The sequence below is a fragment of the Tubulanus polymorphus genome, chromosome 9 (assembly GCF_964204645.1).
Source record: "Tubulanus polymorphus chromosome 9, tnTubPoly1.2, whole genome shotgun sequence".
NCBI classification, from domain to species: Eukaryota; Metazoa; Nemertea; class Palaeonemertea; order Tubulaniformes; family Tubulanidae; genus Tubulanus; species Tubulanus polymorphus.
The window spans coordinates 8,214,686-8,233,831 of NC_134033.1; the positions used below are offsets into that span (position 1 = coordinate 8,214,686).

At 39.2% G+C, this 19,146-nt stretch overlaps 1 protein-coding gene across 1 annotated transcript in view; it reads right to left on the reverse strand.

Moving 5' to 3' along the window:
- Window positions 1-5,650: 5,650 nt before the first annotated feature.
- LOC141911379 (uncharacterized) overlaps window positions 5,651-19,146 on the reverse strand; it is a 93,877-nt gene continuing 80,381 nt past the window's right edge. Inside the window, exons 35-36 of the mRNA XM_074802378.1 lie at window positions 14,068-14,154; window positions 5,651-11,255 (exon numbers count right to left, since the gene is read on the reverse strand). Of these exons, the coding sequence (XP_074658479.1) occupies window positions 11,001-11,255; window positions 14,068-14,154 (342 nt within the window). The 3' untranslated portion in view covers window positions 5,651-11,000. The remainder of the gene's footprint in view (window positions 11,256-14,067; window positions 14,155-19,146) is intronic.

Consider the following 19,146-nt stretch of genomic DNA (forward strand, 5'->3'; position numbering starts at 1 on the left):
ATTGTGGTGAGTTTAAAGGTCATTGGGTTTTGTATATGGACACCAGGGGGCATTGAATATTGAAATTGTTAGGTAGTTGAGCATTTGAAACCACTAACCAAGTGGGCATGATGTCCGTGGACCCCTAGTTTAGATTAAAATTTTGATATTCTGGGCTCTAAACTGCACCTACATCAACGATTGCATGGGGGAGTCTTGCGAAGAAATCTGGGTACTGGTTTCCCCTAGTGATACAAATTAAGCAAGTTCAACAGTACTACTAGTAGGCCTAACCATTAACTATGGGGCTGTGCATAAATCATGTACCCTTGACTTAAGGGGATTTCTACCACCTCCCCCTTAGAAAAGTATGTACGCTTTGAACTCACCCCTCCTGTACGTTTTCGTGTGAATATTTTGAAAAAAATGTGCAAGACACTATCTGTTAGCCAGCTCCTGTGTTTGGATAAAACATTAACTAATGGATATTGTTGTAAGTCTTGCAAGTCAGTCCCTGGTGCCCCTTTGAGATAAAATGTTGATTAATGTACAGTATATTACATGTTAGTAAAATGTATATTGTAAGGCTAAAAAATGCCTTGTTTCTCATGGCTGACGCATTAAAATCAGTGAAAACAATAGATCAAATCAATCAGCAAAAACTAAAAATGATCAGATTCCTGAGATTTTCTTTTTTTATTGACAAAAAATTGAATACAGATGGGGTGTAAAATGTGTTTATCAATGTCGTTATTATATATCGGGATGTACCATATCTGATTCTGAAAACAAGTCTTGACTGCTGCTAGTTCAGACAAAATTTACCTGCTGGTTATACTTAAAACAATTTTAGGCTTTTTTCTGAATTTAATAAAATCAGGTGGATAGGTGGATTTGATCGGAACCTTGAGAAACAAGTTATTTATTGTAGCCTAGATATGTATATTATATCATATTTCGATACATAGAAATGTATACGGCATTGGAAATAGAATATGTTTAAAATGAAAATATTTCAATGAAAAGTATGTATGGTATGTTAATATTATTCTGAATTTCATTCAATACTGTGGATAATTGATATTGCATAGTGATTATTGAAACAGCGCATCAGTTCCACAGTTTTCCGATTGTTAAGTTTGACTCAAGATTTTAAACTCAAGTCTGAACTCTAGTCAAGCCAAGATCCTGTAGACATTTGCTTGAATGTTGGTTGGGGAGAAAAGTTAGAGAGAAAAAATACCATAACCAACTTTTGAGGAACTGGCTCCTTGTGGTTGAAGTTAACCTTGGTATTACGATACAACAGGCTAATGATCTGGAAAAATTACCAAGAAAAGGAAGTGGATCTAGGAAAATGAACCTTAGGATTATTGAAACAAAATTTTGCGATATTTTATCGTATTTTTCTTGTCATTGTTACCTACCGACTTAACTACTTTTCATTAGTGAACAATCCTTAAACTTGACATTACCAGCATTCACATTATTCAGTACCATGCTGAAATACTGGGCTGATAAGGCGCGGAAAGTGATACCTCAGTGAAAACCGGATATCAGTATGGCACTAAGCTGGCCATGTATTTTCTGTAGGTATGAATGCAGATTCGGCGCTTAGCAAGCAGCGTATTGTAGTACGCTCCACTTAACCAGTTTTTAACATAAGAAGCCACTAAAAACGTATGGGAAGTTCACATTATTTGACGCTATTACTTTCAACAATATACGTTAACAAACATATTTTGCTCATATAAGCTACATTTATAGTTGTAATTAGCAAATCAATTGAAAGGCGAGTAGGTAAAGAATGGATTTAGAATATAAACCGTACAAGAAAAGGATGATATGGAGGAAACGGCATCTTGAAATCACCCTCAAATCCACGCGTGAACGCATCTCGCCATGTAAGGGCAGTATTCTGGCAACTTCGTAACTACACACAAGTACAGAACTTTGTAAGCGTAGAATCTCGTGTGAACGCGGCTTTTAATACCCAATCTATACAACTAGGCCTCGAATTGATATGTATGATATACAGGTTGTTAAATGTTTTGGGGTTTTAAACCCATTTTATATTGTAATCGAGATATGTATTGTACCGTACTGTGTAGATCTTAGATTTAATTAAAAAAATGATTTGAGAAATACGTTAGTTGCATATATTAACTGCCAGCTGGTTGGTCATTTAACAATAGATGTACCAAAAATACAACTCTTTATGTATTTTTGATGTACACAATGGAACCATCCGTAGTTTTTGATTCAACTCAATTTTCATGGCCACTGAAAAACACTGTAGTGCTCATCCATCCAGGTCTACGACATGAGAATCAATTTCTTTAAACGGAAAAATTAAATCAACATGTACAAGAAATTACTTATAAACACCGAAATACATCAGTAATATTTTTCTATTCTAATGATAAACCCTAACGAAAACGACAACTGTTAACATGTATTGTCGATTTCAAGCCAGGGAATCAATCTGCAATTTCTGGTGACCATACAAAAAAATCTAGAGTAACCTTGACACACTACAACCATATACAACATGTTACAGGCTACAATTTTGTTATTCCCTGTTGTTACAAAATATGCCTGGGAACCAATAAAATGTGAAAATCATAGAACATGTCTTGAGGTACAATTTTGCAATTGATCATGGTAACAAAATTTGTCTAGGTACCAATATAATATGAAAATACTAAGTTATTCGACTATTCAACACCCCCTTGTTGCGAAATCTTTTTTTCACAAGAGAGTTTCCGCCATCTTGTTTGCAGTGCGCATGATCCCCAGGCATTCTGTTTGTAAACACAATCCACACGTGTGCACTACATTCGCTGTAGTCACAGTGCGTTCGCGGCTATCAACCTACAAACAAAACCGCATCAAATATACCCGCAAACCCGGGCATCTTCTCAACGTGATGAAAAATTTTTGAATGGATTTTTTGCCACCGCCCTTCATTCATATTTCAACTCATAACATTTTGGAGGATTTAATTAAAGAGGTCGTTAAGCTTTCAGGTGATCGAACATGCGTGCTTGAAATGGGAATTAGTATGATTGAAAATAAAAGATTGAAATCTTAATCATTCGATTCTCTTTCAAAGGCTGCATGGATAATTTCGTTTGGAAATAAACAGAGTTTTTTATGCATTTAGTATCTCCTCAAAAATTGATCTCTGTGGGGCAAATTTCTAATTCGTTACTCATCAACAACACAAAAAGTCTTTTCTGTGTACGTTTAAAACATTTTGATCGAGTAAGAAAACACAGTCAGGGTTCATGATCAGGTTTTCCATCCCATAAGTAGTAGACCGTATATGCGTACACATATACTGTATCAGTGTGTTAACAGTAGTGTACACACTTCTATTACGTACGCGCATATAGAACTCATGGTACGCGGGCTCAGGCACACTACAGTGACACAGTTCTCGGCGGTGTTCAGCGATTCCGAGCATGTGCACTGCGAACAAAATGGTGGAAACTTTCTGTGAAAAAAAATCGCCCCCTGGTTACCATAACAAAAACAAATGACCTTGAAATTCAACACAATCGTACATGTTGCTAAAACTTGGCAATTGATTGCGGTAACAAAATATTCATTGGTTCCAATATAAAAAGGCAAGTTGGTACATAATGCAATATTCAACTCCTCTGGTGGCGAGAACAAATAATTGCATAACCCCAATGCCATGTGAGGAGAATCCTAATTTATCACATATCATTGTAAAATTTATCAAATATCATACCTGTCAATATTTTGCTGAAAAAACCTTTTCTTCCTACAAATGAGGACTGATGACACAGAGATGGCTGCCACTTGACCAGTCGAAAGATCTGTCTGTGATCCCTTCCCTAAGTGTACCCAATGAAAATTTAAATGGCAAATCATTTGAATGCTACAGGTCTCAGAATTCAGAGCAAAATGTGTTTTTTGGGCAAGGGTTACTGGATGGCCATCTTGTGTCTGTTGACCAAATTCTTCTTGCGCTGATGCACCATAGGGGAGACATAACATATGTGATAGATCAAGATGATTTATCAAAGCGTCTTCAAAATTTCTGGACTTCAGTCCCAAGCGGGCTAAACAGGGTAGGTACTCGGGTTATACTGGTAACAACCTGGGTCCAGACTCACAAAAAGTTTCAACTCTTAAATCAACTCAGTATCTTCATTCAGTTTAGATCGACATCTTAAGGAATTAGGATCAATTTAAGAACTAATCAATCCGTTTGTGAAACTGCAAGATCTCACAAAAATACAAAATAAAAGATACAACATGTATTATTTATGGAAATGCAGTGTTTTATTTATTTCTGTTTATAAGTTGATTGATTATATAGAATCATTTTTCATCACTTTACAAACTATGGCGTGATCCATAGGTTACCATGACAGCAATATTTTCCTCTTACAACAATACACATTGTACAGTACAAAGAATCTACAACAAAATACAATGTACAACAAAAGTTCGGTCATTAGAGATAATGAGCCAATAATATCAACCGATACCATTTCAAAATCTTCATAGATTTATTACAAAATCCTAAATTTCAATTGGTATTAAAGTTTATTTGTATATGTATATATAAAATTCTACGAAGCATCATTAACAGAATATTTCAACTGTTTACGTAAAAAAATCTTTCTTTTGCAAGAATTCATTGTAAAATTGTTTCTCTCGCATAACGTGGCTATTTTATTGCATTTGAATCATGATATGTCTTTTAGGGTGTGCATATACGCGTACCAAACGTTAGAGAAAGATGAAATCGATATACATATCAGATACAAATTTTAGGTGTTTTTCTCTGGGTTCTTCTCGGTGTCATTTGAAAGATAGGTTGGTTTTTGCTGTGCAAGCCAAAATCGGTTTTACGTTACTGCATACATCACATATTCATGGCCTTTTTAAAGTTGGGTTTATTTTTTTGCCCCCTAATTTAATGGTAGAAAATGCGTTGATGAAATGACCATAATCATTCCATCTCAATTTTCCAAATAATGAAAAATCCTATGAAATCGTCGCGCTGACCCCCACAATGCATAAGAAGACCATGCGAAGCTCCCATAAAATCTTTTAACACTACATTAGAAAAAAAGAAAATTTCAAAAATGTGGTCTTCCATAGTAACAAACTGGCAGAAACAGATTACTAGTACACATTATGAGACCTAGTGAAACTAGGGGTCCAGGGGCACCATGCCCACTTGGGAAGTGGTTTCAAATGCTCAACAATCTAACAATTTCAATATTCAACGCCCCCTGGAGACCATATTAAAGAACCAACGACCTTGAAACTCACCAGACTCATAGAATATGTCAGCAGCTACGATTTTGTAATCGATTGTGATAACAAAATACGCCTCGTTACCAATTTAATATGGAAATACCAAGTTATTCTACTACTCAACGCCCCCTGGTGACCATATGACCAATGACCTTGAAACTCATCACAATCATAGAACATGTCATGTCACTACAACTTTGCAATTGATCAAGGTAACAAAATATGCCTAGGTACCAATCTAATAAGGAAATACTAAGTTGTTCTACTATTCAATGCGCTCTGATGACCATATAGAATAACTAATGTCCTTAAAACTCACCATAATCATAGACGATGTCATGAGCTACAACTTTGCGATTGATTGTGGTAACAAAATATGCATAGGTACAAATAAACTTATAAAAAAATAAGTTTTTGTATTATTCAATGCCCCTGGTGGCAATATACAAAAATCAATGACCTTGAAATTCACCAAAATCTTAGAACACGATATGAGCTACATGTACAACTTTCCAATTGATTGTGGTAACACAATATGCTCAGGTATCAATATAATGTGGAAAAACTTTTTCCCACCTACAAATAAGTACTGATGACACCAAGATGGCCGCCAATTGGGCCTTAATTGGCTTATCAAAAATATTTGTCTCGGGTATAAAACATCCCTTTCCAAAGAATACTCATCACAAATTGCAATGAGAAATGGCAAACCAGTAGGAAGCTACAGGACTCAGAATTCAGGCCAAAATTGTCATTATTGGGAACAAAACAAGGTCACAGAACGGCCAAATTGAGTCCGATCGAACCAATTTTTCTTATGCTGATGGGCCCTTGGGGGATTCATATACATATGAATGATCAAGGTTATTGACAAAACGTCTTTAAAATTTCCCTCAAAAACTTAAATAAAGGACCAATGGTCCAGTGGTTTGCCAAACCATAGTGTGAAGTAAAAAATTTGTCATGTATAGGCTACTAGTGCGAAAAAAATTCATTTCATTGAAAATTGAATAAGAGAAATATATCAGTAACGACTTCATTTTGGTCAGTGATAACTTACTTTCTAACAAGAATGAAATCTTGATTGATCGAAAAATTGATTTTGGGAATTTTTGTCTCAACAAATTAATATTCATAATTCTTATACATTCATAGAATGCATATAAAACAAATAATACTATGAGTACCCGAGTACCAGTGAGAGCCTGGGATTCATCGGAGGTTTTTCATTATCATATGCCTCAATTAGGACAGAAGCTCCCAACGCTATGCAATGCTTGCTTGCTATGCTTGAGGCCAGTGCTGATAACTGACGAAATATAGTTTATCGACTGACATGGTTTTTAATCATTTCACGCTAGAAATGATGAATATGAACCTCTTCAATTATGCCGCCATTTTGTTAAGCACCTGCTGATCCACCTCATTTACATATTCATGGGCGGATCCAGACCGTATTAGCCGTATTGCCCAATACGGTCTAGAATTTTTAAGTGCCCTTCGAAATTTCACCGGAAATATTTTTGACGGCATTATTTCAGCAACCGCTAATTCCGTGTCCGGAATCCGGGCATAATTATAAAATTAATCGGTATATACTGCTGCCGAGAAAGTGAGGAGAGATAATCATATTTGTAACGCCTTTAATCATGATAAATTAAAAAGGGCACTTTCCTTTTGCAAGGGGCACTCATGCTTTAGATGAGGGCACCTTGTCCTTGCCTTTTCAGGGAGGGCTAAAGGGGCACTCGTACTTTAGAAGAGGGCACTATACGCGGAAAATGTTGAAGAAAAGGGCACTTTTTTGCCTAATTTTGAAAATTTTAGGGGCACTTTTGGTTAAGAAGATGGCACACGACATAAGGATAAATGTGAAGACGAGGCAATTTTTGCCGATTGTTAACAATGAAGGGGCACTTGTTAGCTGTATTCTGTATAATTGTTAAGGGGCACTTTTAAAGATTATAGGGGCACTAGGCGAAGTTGGCGACAACCATTCTTTCATATGGGTTCGCCAGCTTCGTTTTTATCCGCATATGTTGAAATCTTGTCTCGAATTCGTTTATTCTGGATTGCGCTGCTAGCCTCTAGAAGCCCTCTAAAAGCCTTTAAATGGCACCATATTTTCAAAATTTTCTGGGGGTGGGCCCCCAGACCCCCCTGTAAGGCGTTCGCATTGACCTGGATACTGGGTGTGCCCTTAGATCAGAAAGGTGCCCTTAAATTTCCTTCCAATACTGTCTACCCATCCCCCTGGATCCGCCCCTGATATTCAACGAATGCTATGACTTCATGATGGAGTTCAAACCTGGTCAACACAAATTATATATAACCGAGATTTTGAGGGGTTTCATCTTTGAAAGCCCATAACTACCAAACAAAGCATCGGATCTTGACGAGATAAAGTTCTTCCGACGCAAATAGCATTGAATTTTCACATGTGTTATTTTGGACAGTTGAAGATGCTGTATAAAAAAACGTGCTCAAATAAATCGATTTTTTGACACTTTTTGGTAAATTTCTCAAAAAATATGAAACCCACGGCTTTCAAATTTGCGTACCATAAAGAAAACAAATTATGAAATATATTTTTGCTTAGTCCGTTTAATTCGCCCATTAGAAGTGAAATTACAGGCTACTGAAATTGCGTTTGAGTGTGCTAAAAATAGCTTTGAGCGTGTGTATTAAGCATACAAATGATTATCGATCGGCCAGACCGTTTACATAGTTACATAGTGTAAAAAATGCTGATTTTGGCGAACAACAATGGCTGCAAGTCGGCCATGATTCTGACAGGGCCAGTTTTTGGGCTGAAGATGTGTCTAGGGTAGATACATGTGTAAACCCAAATATCAAGACATTAATTACATTGAAGCGTCTTCAAAATTTCCCAAAATAATTGGATTCCGTCTACGGACGGACGAAAAGTGAACGCAATAGCCCGCTGGGACTTAAGTCCCAAGTGGGCTAAAAAGAGGAGGGCATCCATGCATCTTTGATGTTTCATCCATAAAATTATACATTTGCAAAATAGCTTCATTTCATCCCTCGTAAAATCATTAACTACAGATGAAAGATTTTTACCACAATCCAGCCAAAGCTGGCATAAACAAGAGGACCATAAGGTCCATATGGTCGGAGACAGATGATTAAAATTGACTAATAAAGTAATGATTAATAGTGGAAGCATGAGGAGAATTTTTGGTCAGTGATAACAAATTTCAGTTTCTTATCAAATTTTTTTGTTCTACAGCGCACACCATGAATAGGATTTTTTTTTCAATTTATCTGTCACTCTGTGAGTCAGTCTATGTTATATATACGAGCCGGAATGCCGCTCACCTTGCCACAGCACCATGTAGTATATATTAGTCTCAAAAGCCACACTATCAACCACGTAGGGTGATTCCCCGAGAGTACAGTATCTTCAAGCGGCGCAGTTTGCGTACGTACACGCATTACTGGTAATTTTCATTTGAAAATCCCCTTACACGCACTATGCGGGCCAGTTTTCGAGCAAGTTTTCATTTACAACCCTGCAGTGACAGAAATGACCCTCTCCCAGTCAGTGTAAAACCATGCACAGTAGTTTTTATGAACTACTTTTGAATAAATCAGTCCACGAGGTAGGCCCTTAATTATATCGCCTTAAAACTTGTCATAATTTCATCAGAAATTTGAGAATTATAATGCCCATAGCTAGAATCACGGATACAGGTAAATGATGCGTAACAGGCATTTTTCTATCGGATCTATGTGTTACATAGTTATGGCACTACATCCATGGTAGTGGAGCTATTACAGGTGTTGTTCGGTGAACCGCAGGATTTTTACTTGATACGATGCCTTTTATGGTCTCTGACCATAAAAATATTCTCTGGCCACAAGATGATAATCTTAACTCCACAAGACTTCATGAAATATATATACCAGATATTATATACCAGCGCGCTTATATGTTAAGAACATTCAAACATCCAGACATTCATAGCACAAGAGTTTTCAACGAAACAAAAAACACCAGGGCCTAGCCACTTCTACAATTGTCTGTCTAAATTATTGAGTTAAATAGTCGAAAATATACTACAATTTCAAATCAATTCACATCAACTGGAACTGGATTTGGCATATCAAAAAATCTTTACATTCTTATGTACACGTATGGTATATAGATAGTGCTGTTTGTTCCCATCCAATTTAATTGATATATTCTTATGTACACGTTTATACATATACGTATGTATATAAGTACATATTATAAAAACATACAGAAATTGAATAAACATTTAATACAGTCATCGCTTCATTTTTAAATTTTTTCATACATTTTCTCTCAAGTGAGAGTTTTATTAGGAGAAAAAAAAAATTGTAGTTTACAGAGTTTGTAACTTTACACAATGAAATCAATTGATATTGTATAGGGCATGGATTCAGGGGTCTTTATCAATCATAAAGCAGAGGAGATTTGCCTCCCCTCGAGCAAAGAAAATTTCACATATAGATTCTTTCCAGCAACTGGGGTGCGCCTTGGTAATTAATCATTAGCGATCGAACTTTAAAATGTTGGCTGCCAAAAAACTGGTCGGCATTATGGCAGATTATATGAATAACTGAGGGAGGTTAGGTTACTTCTTTTTTAGTGTAAAGCACCCGGGATCCACCCCTGAATTAACTTCATATTGCTAGCAAAACCAACGCAACGCTCTTGCACATGTGCATGTTTCAGCTCACTCATGCATATGTGCAAAAAGTGTGTATGATAACTAAAAAAATATAGCGATTATTTTGCAGATACCAAAGCGAAATGAATGCAAAACATTTCAACATAATTCTATTTGTGCTTTCAACCATGTGCAAAACATTCTAAATACGTTATGATATCGATAATCAACTAACATTAATTATTCTAATCTTAATGCGTAATAAGCAATCCTTTGCCAAAAGTGAACTACTGGTTATAGATTCTTAAAAACTGTATTCAATCACAACACTTTTGGCATTTTGCAACAGAAACATAGACAGATCTATGGGGAAAAGGGGCACATGGATGGGCCTGGAGTTAGATTTGACCATGAGATACTTTAATTTTCGTTTATTTTTGCAGTAGTATGTTGACCAAAAGCTGTGGAAAAAGCTGGGTCTTTAAACACTAACTGGTAACTTCCACAATTTTAAAACTAGGTCAAATAATTATATAGTGACATTGGGAATAAATTTTCGAATACTTACACAATGCTCTCACTCAGGGCCAAGCCTAACTTACTGATGATAAGGATAGATCCCAGTTTGTCCAGACATAGAGAAGGTTAAGAAGAATAAGATAAGAACATCTAGAAGATCTTTTTAGGCTGGCTCCAGAACAAAAACGGACCAAGGGAAATTTTTGAACAAAGTGTCCCCGTATTGTCTTCTTCAGTTACGATTGCATGCAGCATAAAAATCTATTCGATTTTCCCTATCATTGTCTTTATAAAACGTAGAAAACGCAATTTAGAGTATGTGTACTTCAATTGGACCCCCATGGGTGAATTACACCTAAATAAATGCCCTCAATTACACCATTACTCTTTTATTTCTAGGACCACTCAGTATAAAGTTTGAGTACTTAGATGTTGGGCAAGATTTTGTCATTGATGGTAGATTATGCTTGTGTAATCAAAAGAATGATTAATTATTTAATTATTTACTAGCGTAATAATCTATCACTTTTGCTGAAGTTACGAACTTCGTAGACAAACTTGGCACCGACTGATACGCTGACGCAAACTGCCGGCTTTCAGCGTCTCGGAACGAGGTTGTTTAAACTGTGCGAACTGGTCGATCGTTGCCAGCCAAAAACTGTATGTTGTTGCATAGTAGTTACACGTTCCGCGCCCATGACATTCGATGAACGGAGATGGTCGGAAATCTTCCAAACATGAACCTGGCGACTGCATACTCTGACCAGTGGCTGCTGAACCAGCGCCGGTGTGCTGAAAAATTCAATATCGAAGTCAGTACAATTATCAGATCATAAGAACATAGGAAACCATGTCTTATACTTTGGGCTTAGTTGCTTCATTGATCTAGAGGACATAAGCTGCATCAAACTGAAAAGATTGATCAGGACCAGGCCCTAGTTGAATTAAGCCTTTGCCTAATCACACGTATATCTCTCACTCATTACTTAAATGGTATCAAAACGTTGCTGTGGCAAGTGAGTCGAGTCACTTCCAGAACCTTATACAGAACTTTCACGAGGAGTAATTTGGCCAGTGCTAAAATTTGCATGGACCCTTTTGGACTAGGTTAGCATGGACCAAATTTGTTGCAGGTAAAAAACGCTAGTGTGATCACCACTTTTAGTCTGGTATACAGATCACTGACCTCGTCAATCCAGGGTTTACAGGTTCAAACCCTGGTGGCGAGTTTCTTGGTCGAAGGTTCTTCTCTGGTCTCTCCCCCATTGGGAAAAAGAAACATAAAACCCGCTTATAATGCCCTGCATGGCGCTTAGCGGGTTGAGGTGTTAAAATTAAAGAAAAAAAAAAACAGATATAGTGTATCGGAGCTCACGCTGATTTTTTCAAACTAAGGAGAGAATGTGGGAGGCAGAGTCCACACACATTTCCTTCAATTCTTGATTCATCAAGAGTGCCAGTTCCATAGTTGATTCATGTGTTCGAAAATTGGTATGACAGTTGTTTAGGCGACCTCTGCTACTCACTTAGGTCATCATAGCTGGGCGATCAGACGACTTATGGAAATAAACACTGGGACTCAAAAATAGACAACTTACCATAAGTGATGTGATGATCTAACCAAATTTGTCAATGGTATTGAGGGGGTTAGGGTTAGGTTCAGATACTTATGTAAACTGCAGTTGCATCAAAAACTAATAGATTAGATATAGAATTAAACCTCACTCACGACTATGGAACTGCATCCTAAGTTCACTTTGCTTAACAATGTAATACCCAGTACATCATTCAAATAAGAAATACAACTAGGGGTCCAGGGACACCATGCCCACTTGGGAAGTGGTTTCCAATGCTCAACAATCTAAGAATTTCAATGTCCAACGCCACCTGGTGACCATATACAAAAACCAATGACCTTGAACCTCACCACAATCATAGAACATGTCAGCAGCTATGATTTTACCAATTTAATATGGAAATACTGAAAGTATTCTACTATTCAACGCCCCCCCTGGTGACCATATTCAAAACCCAATGACCTTAAAACTCACCATAATCATAGAACATGTCATAAACTACAACTTTGCAATTGATCATGATAACAAAATATGTCTCATTACCAATTTAATATGGAAATACTAAGTATTCTACTATTCAACGCCCCCTGGTGACCATATTCAAAACCCAATGACCTTAAAACTCACCATAATCATAGAACATGTCATAAACTACAACTTTGCAATTGATCATGGTAACAAAATATGCCTAGGTACCAATCTAATAAGGAAATACTAAGTTATTCTACTATTCAACGCCCCCTGGTGACCATATAGAATAAATAATGTCCTTAAAACTCACCACAATCATAGATGATGTCATGAGCAACAACTTTGCAATTAATTATGGAACCAAAATATGCTTAGGTATCAATATAATGTGGAAAAACTTTTTCCCACCTACCAATGAGTACTGATGATACCAAGATGGCCGCCAATTGCGTCACAATCAAAAATACCTGGCTCAAGTATAAAACAACCCTTTCCAAGGAATACCCATCAAAAATTGCAATGAGAAATGGCAAACCAGTAGGAAGCTACAGGACATTTTTTGGCACTAAAAAGGTCATAGGACGGCCATCTTGAGTCCGATCGACCCAATTTTTCTTATGGTGATGGGCCCTGGGGGGATTCAAATATATATAAAAGATCAAGGTAATTGATTTAAGCGTCTTCCTTAATTTCCCTCAAAAAGTTCAAAAAGTGTAAAAAGTACTGATTTTGACGAACAACAATGGCTGCCAGTCGGCCATCTTGAATCTGAGAGGGCCAGTTTTTGGGCTGAAGATGTGTCTAGGGTAGACACATGTATAAACCAAATATCAATACATTACCTTGAAGCATCTTCAAAACTTCCCAAAATAACTGGATTCCGTCTACGGACGGACGGACGGACGAACGAACGGACGGACGGATGAAAAGTGAACGCAATAGCCCGCTGGGACTAAAGTCCCAAGTGGGCTAAAAAGCAGACGATGGGTGCAAAATGCAAACACTTCATAGCTGGGTACATGTTTTATACTTTATCAATGAAGGTTTTAGTCAAGCACTGATCGTAGCGGGTGAGGCTTAAAACCAAAAAAAACTTAGTGAAATATATTGCGAAAATACTCTCAGAAAGCTGGATCCACATCTATTGGCAAAACCTACTCCATCGAATCTAGATTTCTCAAAAACCAGATGAATTAATAGAAAAGCCCATCTATCAATTTCACGGCTTGTAATTATGATAATATTTCCAAGACAATTGAAAATGACCTGAGACTAACTGCTAAGTAACTGCATCTGGTGGTGGATGACTGGAATTTTGCGTGGTCACAAATGATCCCGATTGAGTAGGGTTTACGGTACAAGCATGTTGAAATAATATAGCACTAATTGGTTTCATTTCCTGAAAGCTCAAGTGAAATAGCCATAAGCGAGACCAATGCTAATAAGCAGGATGCAAGGTCATAAGTGGTGCACGGTCATACAGCAAAGCGAAAGTCAGCATATAAATGAGAAGCCAGAGTACACAACGATAAGCATTAAACATCTTATCGTCTTACCATCATTATACTGTAACCGATCCACATTCCACGCCAGCCGTTCGGGCACCGCGGAATTTGCATAGTTTGACTATGAACAGCCATGAGCTACGAATGACAAGAAATGAGAAAATCGGCATTACTTTACAAGGTGAAAATATTTCAACTTACCACAATTAAACTGTAACCGATCCAAAGGCTCTCCCAACCGGTTGGGCAATCGGGGATTTCCCGACTCTGACTATGTATGGCCACTAACTGAAAGATTATGAACGATCAAATACATGTAGATATTTTATGTAAAACAATTTTTTAAAGCGTGCCTAGCTCATTGTTCCTTGAAAGTTCACCAGTTTTCAGAGTATCTGTCAGGGGAAGATCCAGTATATAGTGAACATCATTTTTCTTGTTCATCTTGGGACATTTCTGGTGGAATTTTTTTTATATGGAATTATGTAGATGTGGGAAGTTAGGCAAAAGCTTTAACTTGATTTGATATTCAGTGAAATGATCAAATTACTAGGGTCTTATATCACAAATGCAGCACAGTCTTTACTTCAGATATCATCGACTTGTTATGGTAGAAGCGTAGTAGTAAGAATTGCTGACAAACTTCTTCATAGACTAAACTCACGCCTTGCGGTCTGAAAAACCCCCTCACTCCTGTAATACACTCTCCACTGGAAGCCATTATCATTCATATGATATCAGTTTAATTGCATCTATAAATATATATAATTTTATTGATTTTCTTTATAGAGGGCATCCCCTTCATGTACAGCTCTTAGGGCTCGGAGTTGCCCCTCAAATATGTAAATTCTTAACTTATATGTAATCAAAAATTTTAACACTATTGTCCATATTTGAGAAAATAAATTCAATTCAAAATTGTATGGGGTAGAATGTGATCTTGAACCCATATCTTTGTAGTTAGAATACCGCCATCTATGTCTCTATTTGGAGTAGTTTTGATAGTAGTCTTTCTCCTAAAATCGTAGTTTTTTTCATAGATTATGAAAAGTTGTACATTCCTCATCAGTAGAATAGTTTCTTAATAAGAAATCCTTTCCTCAAAAGTAGAGTATATTTTACATTGTGCGCTCAGATGTAATTTAGCATCAGATAATGATGGACAATGAACGATCAATACAAGAAAAAACTAATGATAATAGAATACACATTCATGAAAAAATATTTCGTGAGTAAAAATAATTCCGCTGTGAAAAATAAATTTCCATCAAAAAATATTCGTAAGCGAAAACTATTTTCTTATGAAAATATATGCGCCAGTAAAAATAATTCCGCTATGAAAAATAAATTGCCTTCCTTCAAAATATATTCCGATGACTAAAATATTTTTGCAGTGTAAGAAATAAGTGTGAGGTTTCCGCTAGTGCATGCGTATATTATTTCATCTATGCTACTAGCCCTAAGTATAGTATCGTAATACACACTGCGTGCATAACATACTTGAACTACACAGGGCATACCGCATGGCTCTCATTTACACATGAATCAGGGTACTTGGGTAGAGCTTTGGTTTTCATCTGAAAACGTTGTGACGAATCCTTGTGACCTAACGTTAGGAAGGGTGGAATGCTGTCATTGGGTCCATGTGAACACAAATAGGGCCAAAAATATCAAATATTTTGTACAGTCACAATCAAAATTAGGGCTCTTGATTTTGATTCCTCCGGTCCATCTAGAAATAACTATTTTTGGTCAATGCAATGAAAATTACAATTTTTGGAACTAAAATTTGTATTTCCGAGTAGTACTTACCCTTTCCTATGGTTTTTGCCAATATTTTCTAAATTTGGATTTATCGCCAATGGTTTTTCTATACGACCCGGCCCTGCGGTATTGCATTTAGCCACCGGCGAAATCCGCCATCTTTTTTCGTCATAGCAGACCAAAAAACAGCTATGCGGGGCAGGTGGGCGGGATTCCCACCATAGGAAAGGGTAAGTACTACTCGGAAATACAAATTTTAGTTCCAAAAATTGTAATATTTCCATCGAGTACTGTACCCTTTCCTATGGTTTTTGCTAGACTAGCCTAGCACAAGGATGGTGGGAAAGGTAGATAGAAAAACCACCGCTCAAACGCAAGGTAAGAGGGAAAAAGAGAGCACTTACCCAAGCACGGAATGGAGCACTGTAGCACAGGGAAGACCGGTTGGCCACAGTGAGTCCGTCCAGCTCAGGGGCCCCCCCCCCAGAATTTTGCGAAATTAATACTTGCAGATATGAGCCCAAACTATGTACAAGGATACACCCCCTGTGATCCTGATAATGCTACATAAATATTCTACACTAAAGGGTCCGATCGGAAAGAACGGACACCTTGAGCCATGACAACAGGACCAAGTGAAGCTAATGAGCCTAACTGGCCTGAAACATCCCGTAAATAAAATGACGTGAATGTCGACGGTGAATTCCAAAAGGCGGCCCGACAGACTTCCTCCAACGGAGCACCCGAAAAGGCTGCGCAGGAAGTAGCCATAGACCTCACTTGATGAGAAACGACTCCCTCCGAGGAAAGATTCTCCTTCAATAAAATGTCCTTGATCATTGAAGAGACCCATCGGGCTACTGTGTCCCGCGAAATATCACCCTTTAGGTGATCCAGCAGCGGAATAAATAACCGCTCCCGTGAACCCCTCCGTGAAGCAGAGCGATCTAAATAGAAACACAACGCCCGCACAGGACATAAAGTCCTGTCCGGGATGCCCGGTTCCACTCGATGTTTTAGGGCTTCAATTCGCCATTGACGCCCAACCGAGCCTGGTCGTTGGTTCTTTGCCAAAAATTCCAAAGCAGGCCGCAGCGAAACAAATTCATTCGCTGGCCCAAAGACAATGTGACCTTGTCGGACTGAAAGCGCATGAATCTCAGAGCGACGGGCCGAGCAAGCCAAGAACAGCAAAAATACAGTCTTTTATGACAAATTCGCAAAAGACGCTGCCGAAAGAGGTTCAAATGGAGCCTCCATTAACTTCTTCAAAATTACAGACAGATCCCATGGTGGAACTGTCCTTGTTACCCGAGGCCGGGAAATGGAAAACCCAGCAACCAGCTGGGATATCCGATGATCCCCTGCTACATTTGGCCATCCAGAAGCACGCAATGTATGAGAAATCGCGGAGCGGTAACCTTTAATAGTTATGACCTGTAAACCTTTTGCTACAAATAGGTGCAGTAAAAAATCTGCCAATTGAGCTACAGAGGGTGAGCATGGATCAATTTCCCCTGCAGCACACCAATCCGCAAAATGACTCCATTTGGCATCGTAAATGGTACTTGTTGATGGCCGCTTAGATCCTGCGATAAAGGAGGCAGCCTGTTCTGAAAAGCCTGAAGCTGACAAGGATCGCTGGACAATGGCCAGGCGAGCAGATTTAACCACTGGCTGTTTGGATGATGCCGAAAGATCCCCTGAGACAGAAGCGATGGGAAATCCGGAAGAATCCTGGGGTTGTCGCACAGTAGGTTGAGAAGTGGTAGGAACCATTTCTGAGCCGGCCAACATGGTGCTACCAGAACTATGTTGCAATTGACTGATCTCTCTATTTGATCCAGTAAGCGCGGCAGGACTGGTGTGGGCGGGAACGCATACGCATGCATCCCCGACCAGTCCAGAGAGAAGGCATCGACCCCCCACGCTTCCGCGTCTGGAAACGGGGACACAAACAGAGGACACCTCCGATTGAACCGGGTGGCAAACAGATCCAGCAGCGGATTGCCAAAAATGCCCCGAACCCGATCGGCTACTTCTTGGTGGAGAACCCATTCTGTCGCAATAGCCTGACCTCGACGAGACAGAGCATCGGCCATCACGTTCCTTTTCCCTGCTAAATGTGCCACAGTCAGGGACACGCCCTTTGTCTGGCACCAAAGAAGAATTTTGGCCGACAGACCTGTGCGGGTTTCTGAGTGAGTGCCCCCTTGGTTCTGAAGGTAAGCCCTCACTGTTGAATTGTTTGTGGCTAACCAAACGTGGTGGCCCTCCACTCTCCTGTGAAAGAACTTCAGGGCCTTCCACACGGCCAGCATTTCTAGGAAATTTATGTGGTTGGTGGCCTCGTAGCGAGACCATTTCCCGGCTTTGACTCGGTTCTCCAGATGTGCCCCCCAACCTTGGTGACTGGCATCCGTGAAAACACGAACTGGAGCCTCTAACGGGGCTAGTGACACCCCGAGCCGAAGATTCGTAGTGGCCGCCCACCACTGAAGATCCGGACTTAGATCGGTTGGAGGTACGGGAATCAAGGCCTCCCAGTTGCCCTTCGACTGAGACCAGACCACCTTCCAATATTGTTGCAAACGCCTGCTTCTGAGGCGGCCTAAGGGCACCACCAGACCCATGGAGCTGATGGAGCCTAGAAGCCGTGACCAGTAACGAGCTGTTCTCGGGGTTGTGGACACTCCCGCTACAGCTTCTTGAAGTTTGGCCACTCGAACCATAGACGGAAAGACTTTGCCGATTCGGAGATCGAAGTCCATGCCGAGATAAGTGAACTGTTGGGCCGGCGTCAACTGAGATTTTTCCCTGTTTACGCGGAACCCTAGCTGATGGACTAAGTCCAAGACTGAGGTCATTGCCTCCCGACATTCCTGAGCCGAATTCGCGACTATTAACCAGTCGTCGAGGTAAACGAACAGTCGAACACCCCTTGACTGAAGTACCTTCTGAACTGACTTGACCAACTTGGTGAAAACCCACGGGGCCGTACTGAGGCCAAATGGAAGAGACCTGAATTGGAACTGGCGGCCTTTCCACTTTATCCTGAGAAATCGCCGAGATTTTGGGTGAATTGGAACCTGAAAGTAAGCATCTTTCAGGTCCAATGAAGCCGCCCATTGACCCGGACGGAGCCCTTGAATCACGTCCTTGGGCTTGGTCATCCGGAACCTTGGAATGTCTAGGTGCCGATTGAGGGATGACAGATCTATCACTGTCCGTTGACCCCCTGTGGCCTTTGGTACCATGAATATTCGAGAAAACCAGCCGGGAGAAGTTTCGTTGCAAACTGGTTCTATCGCTCCCTTCTCTGCCAGTTCCTTGAGAGCCGGAGAGATTAAGGCCTCCTGACCTGGT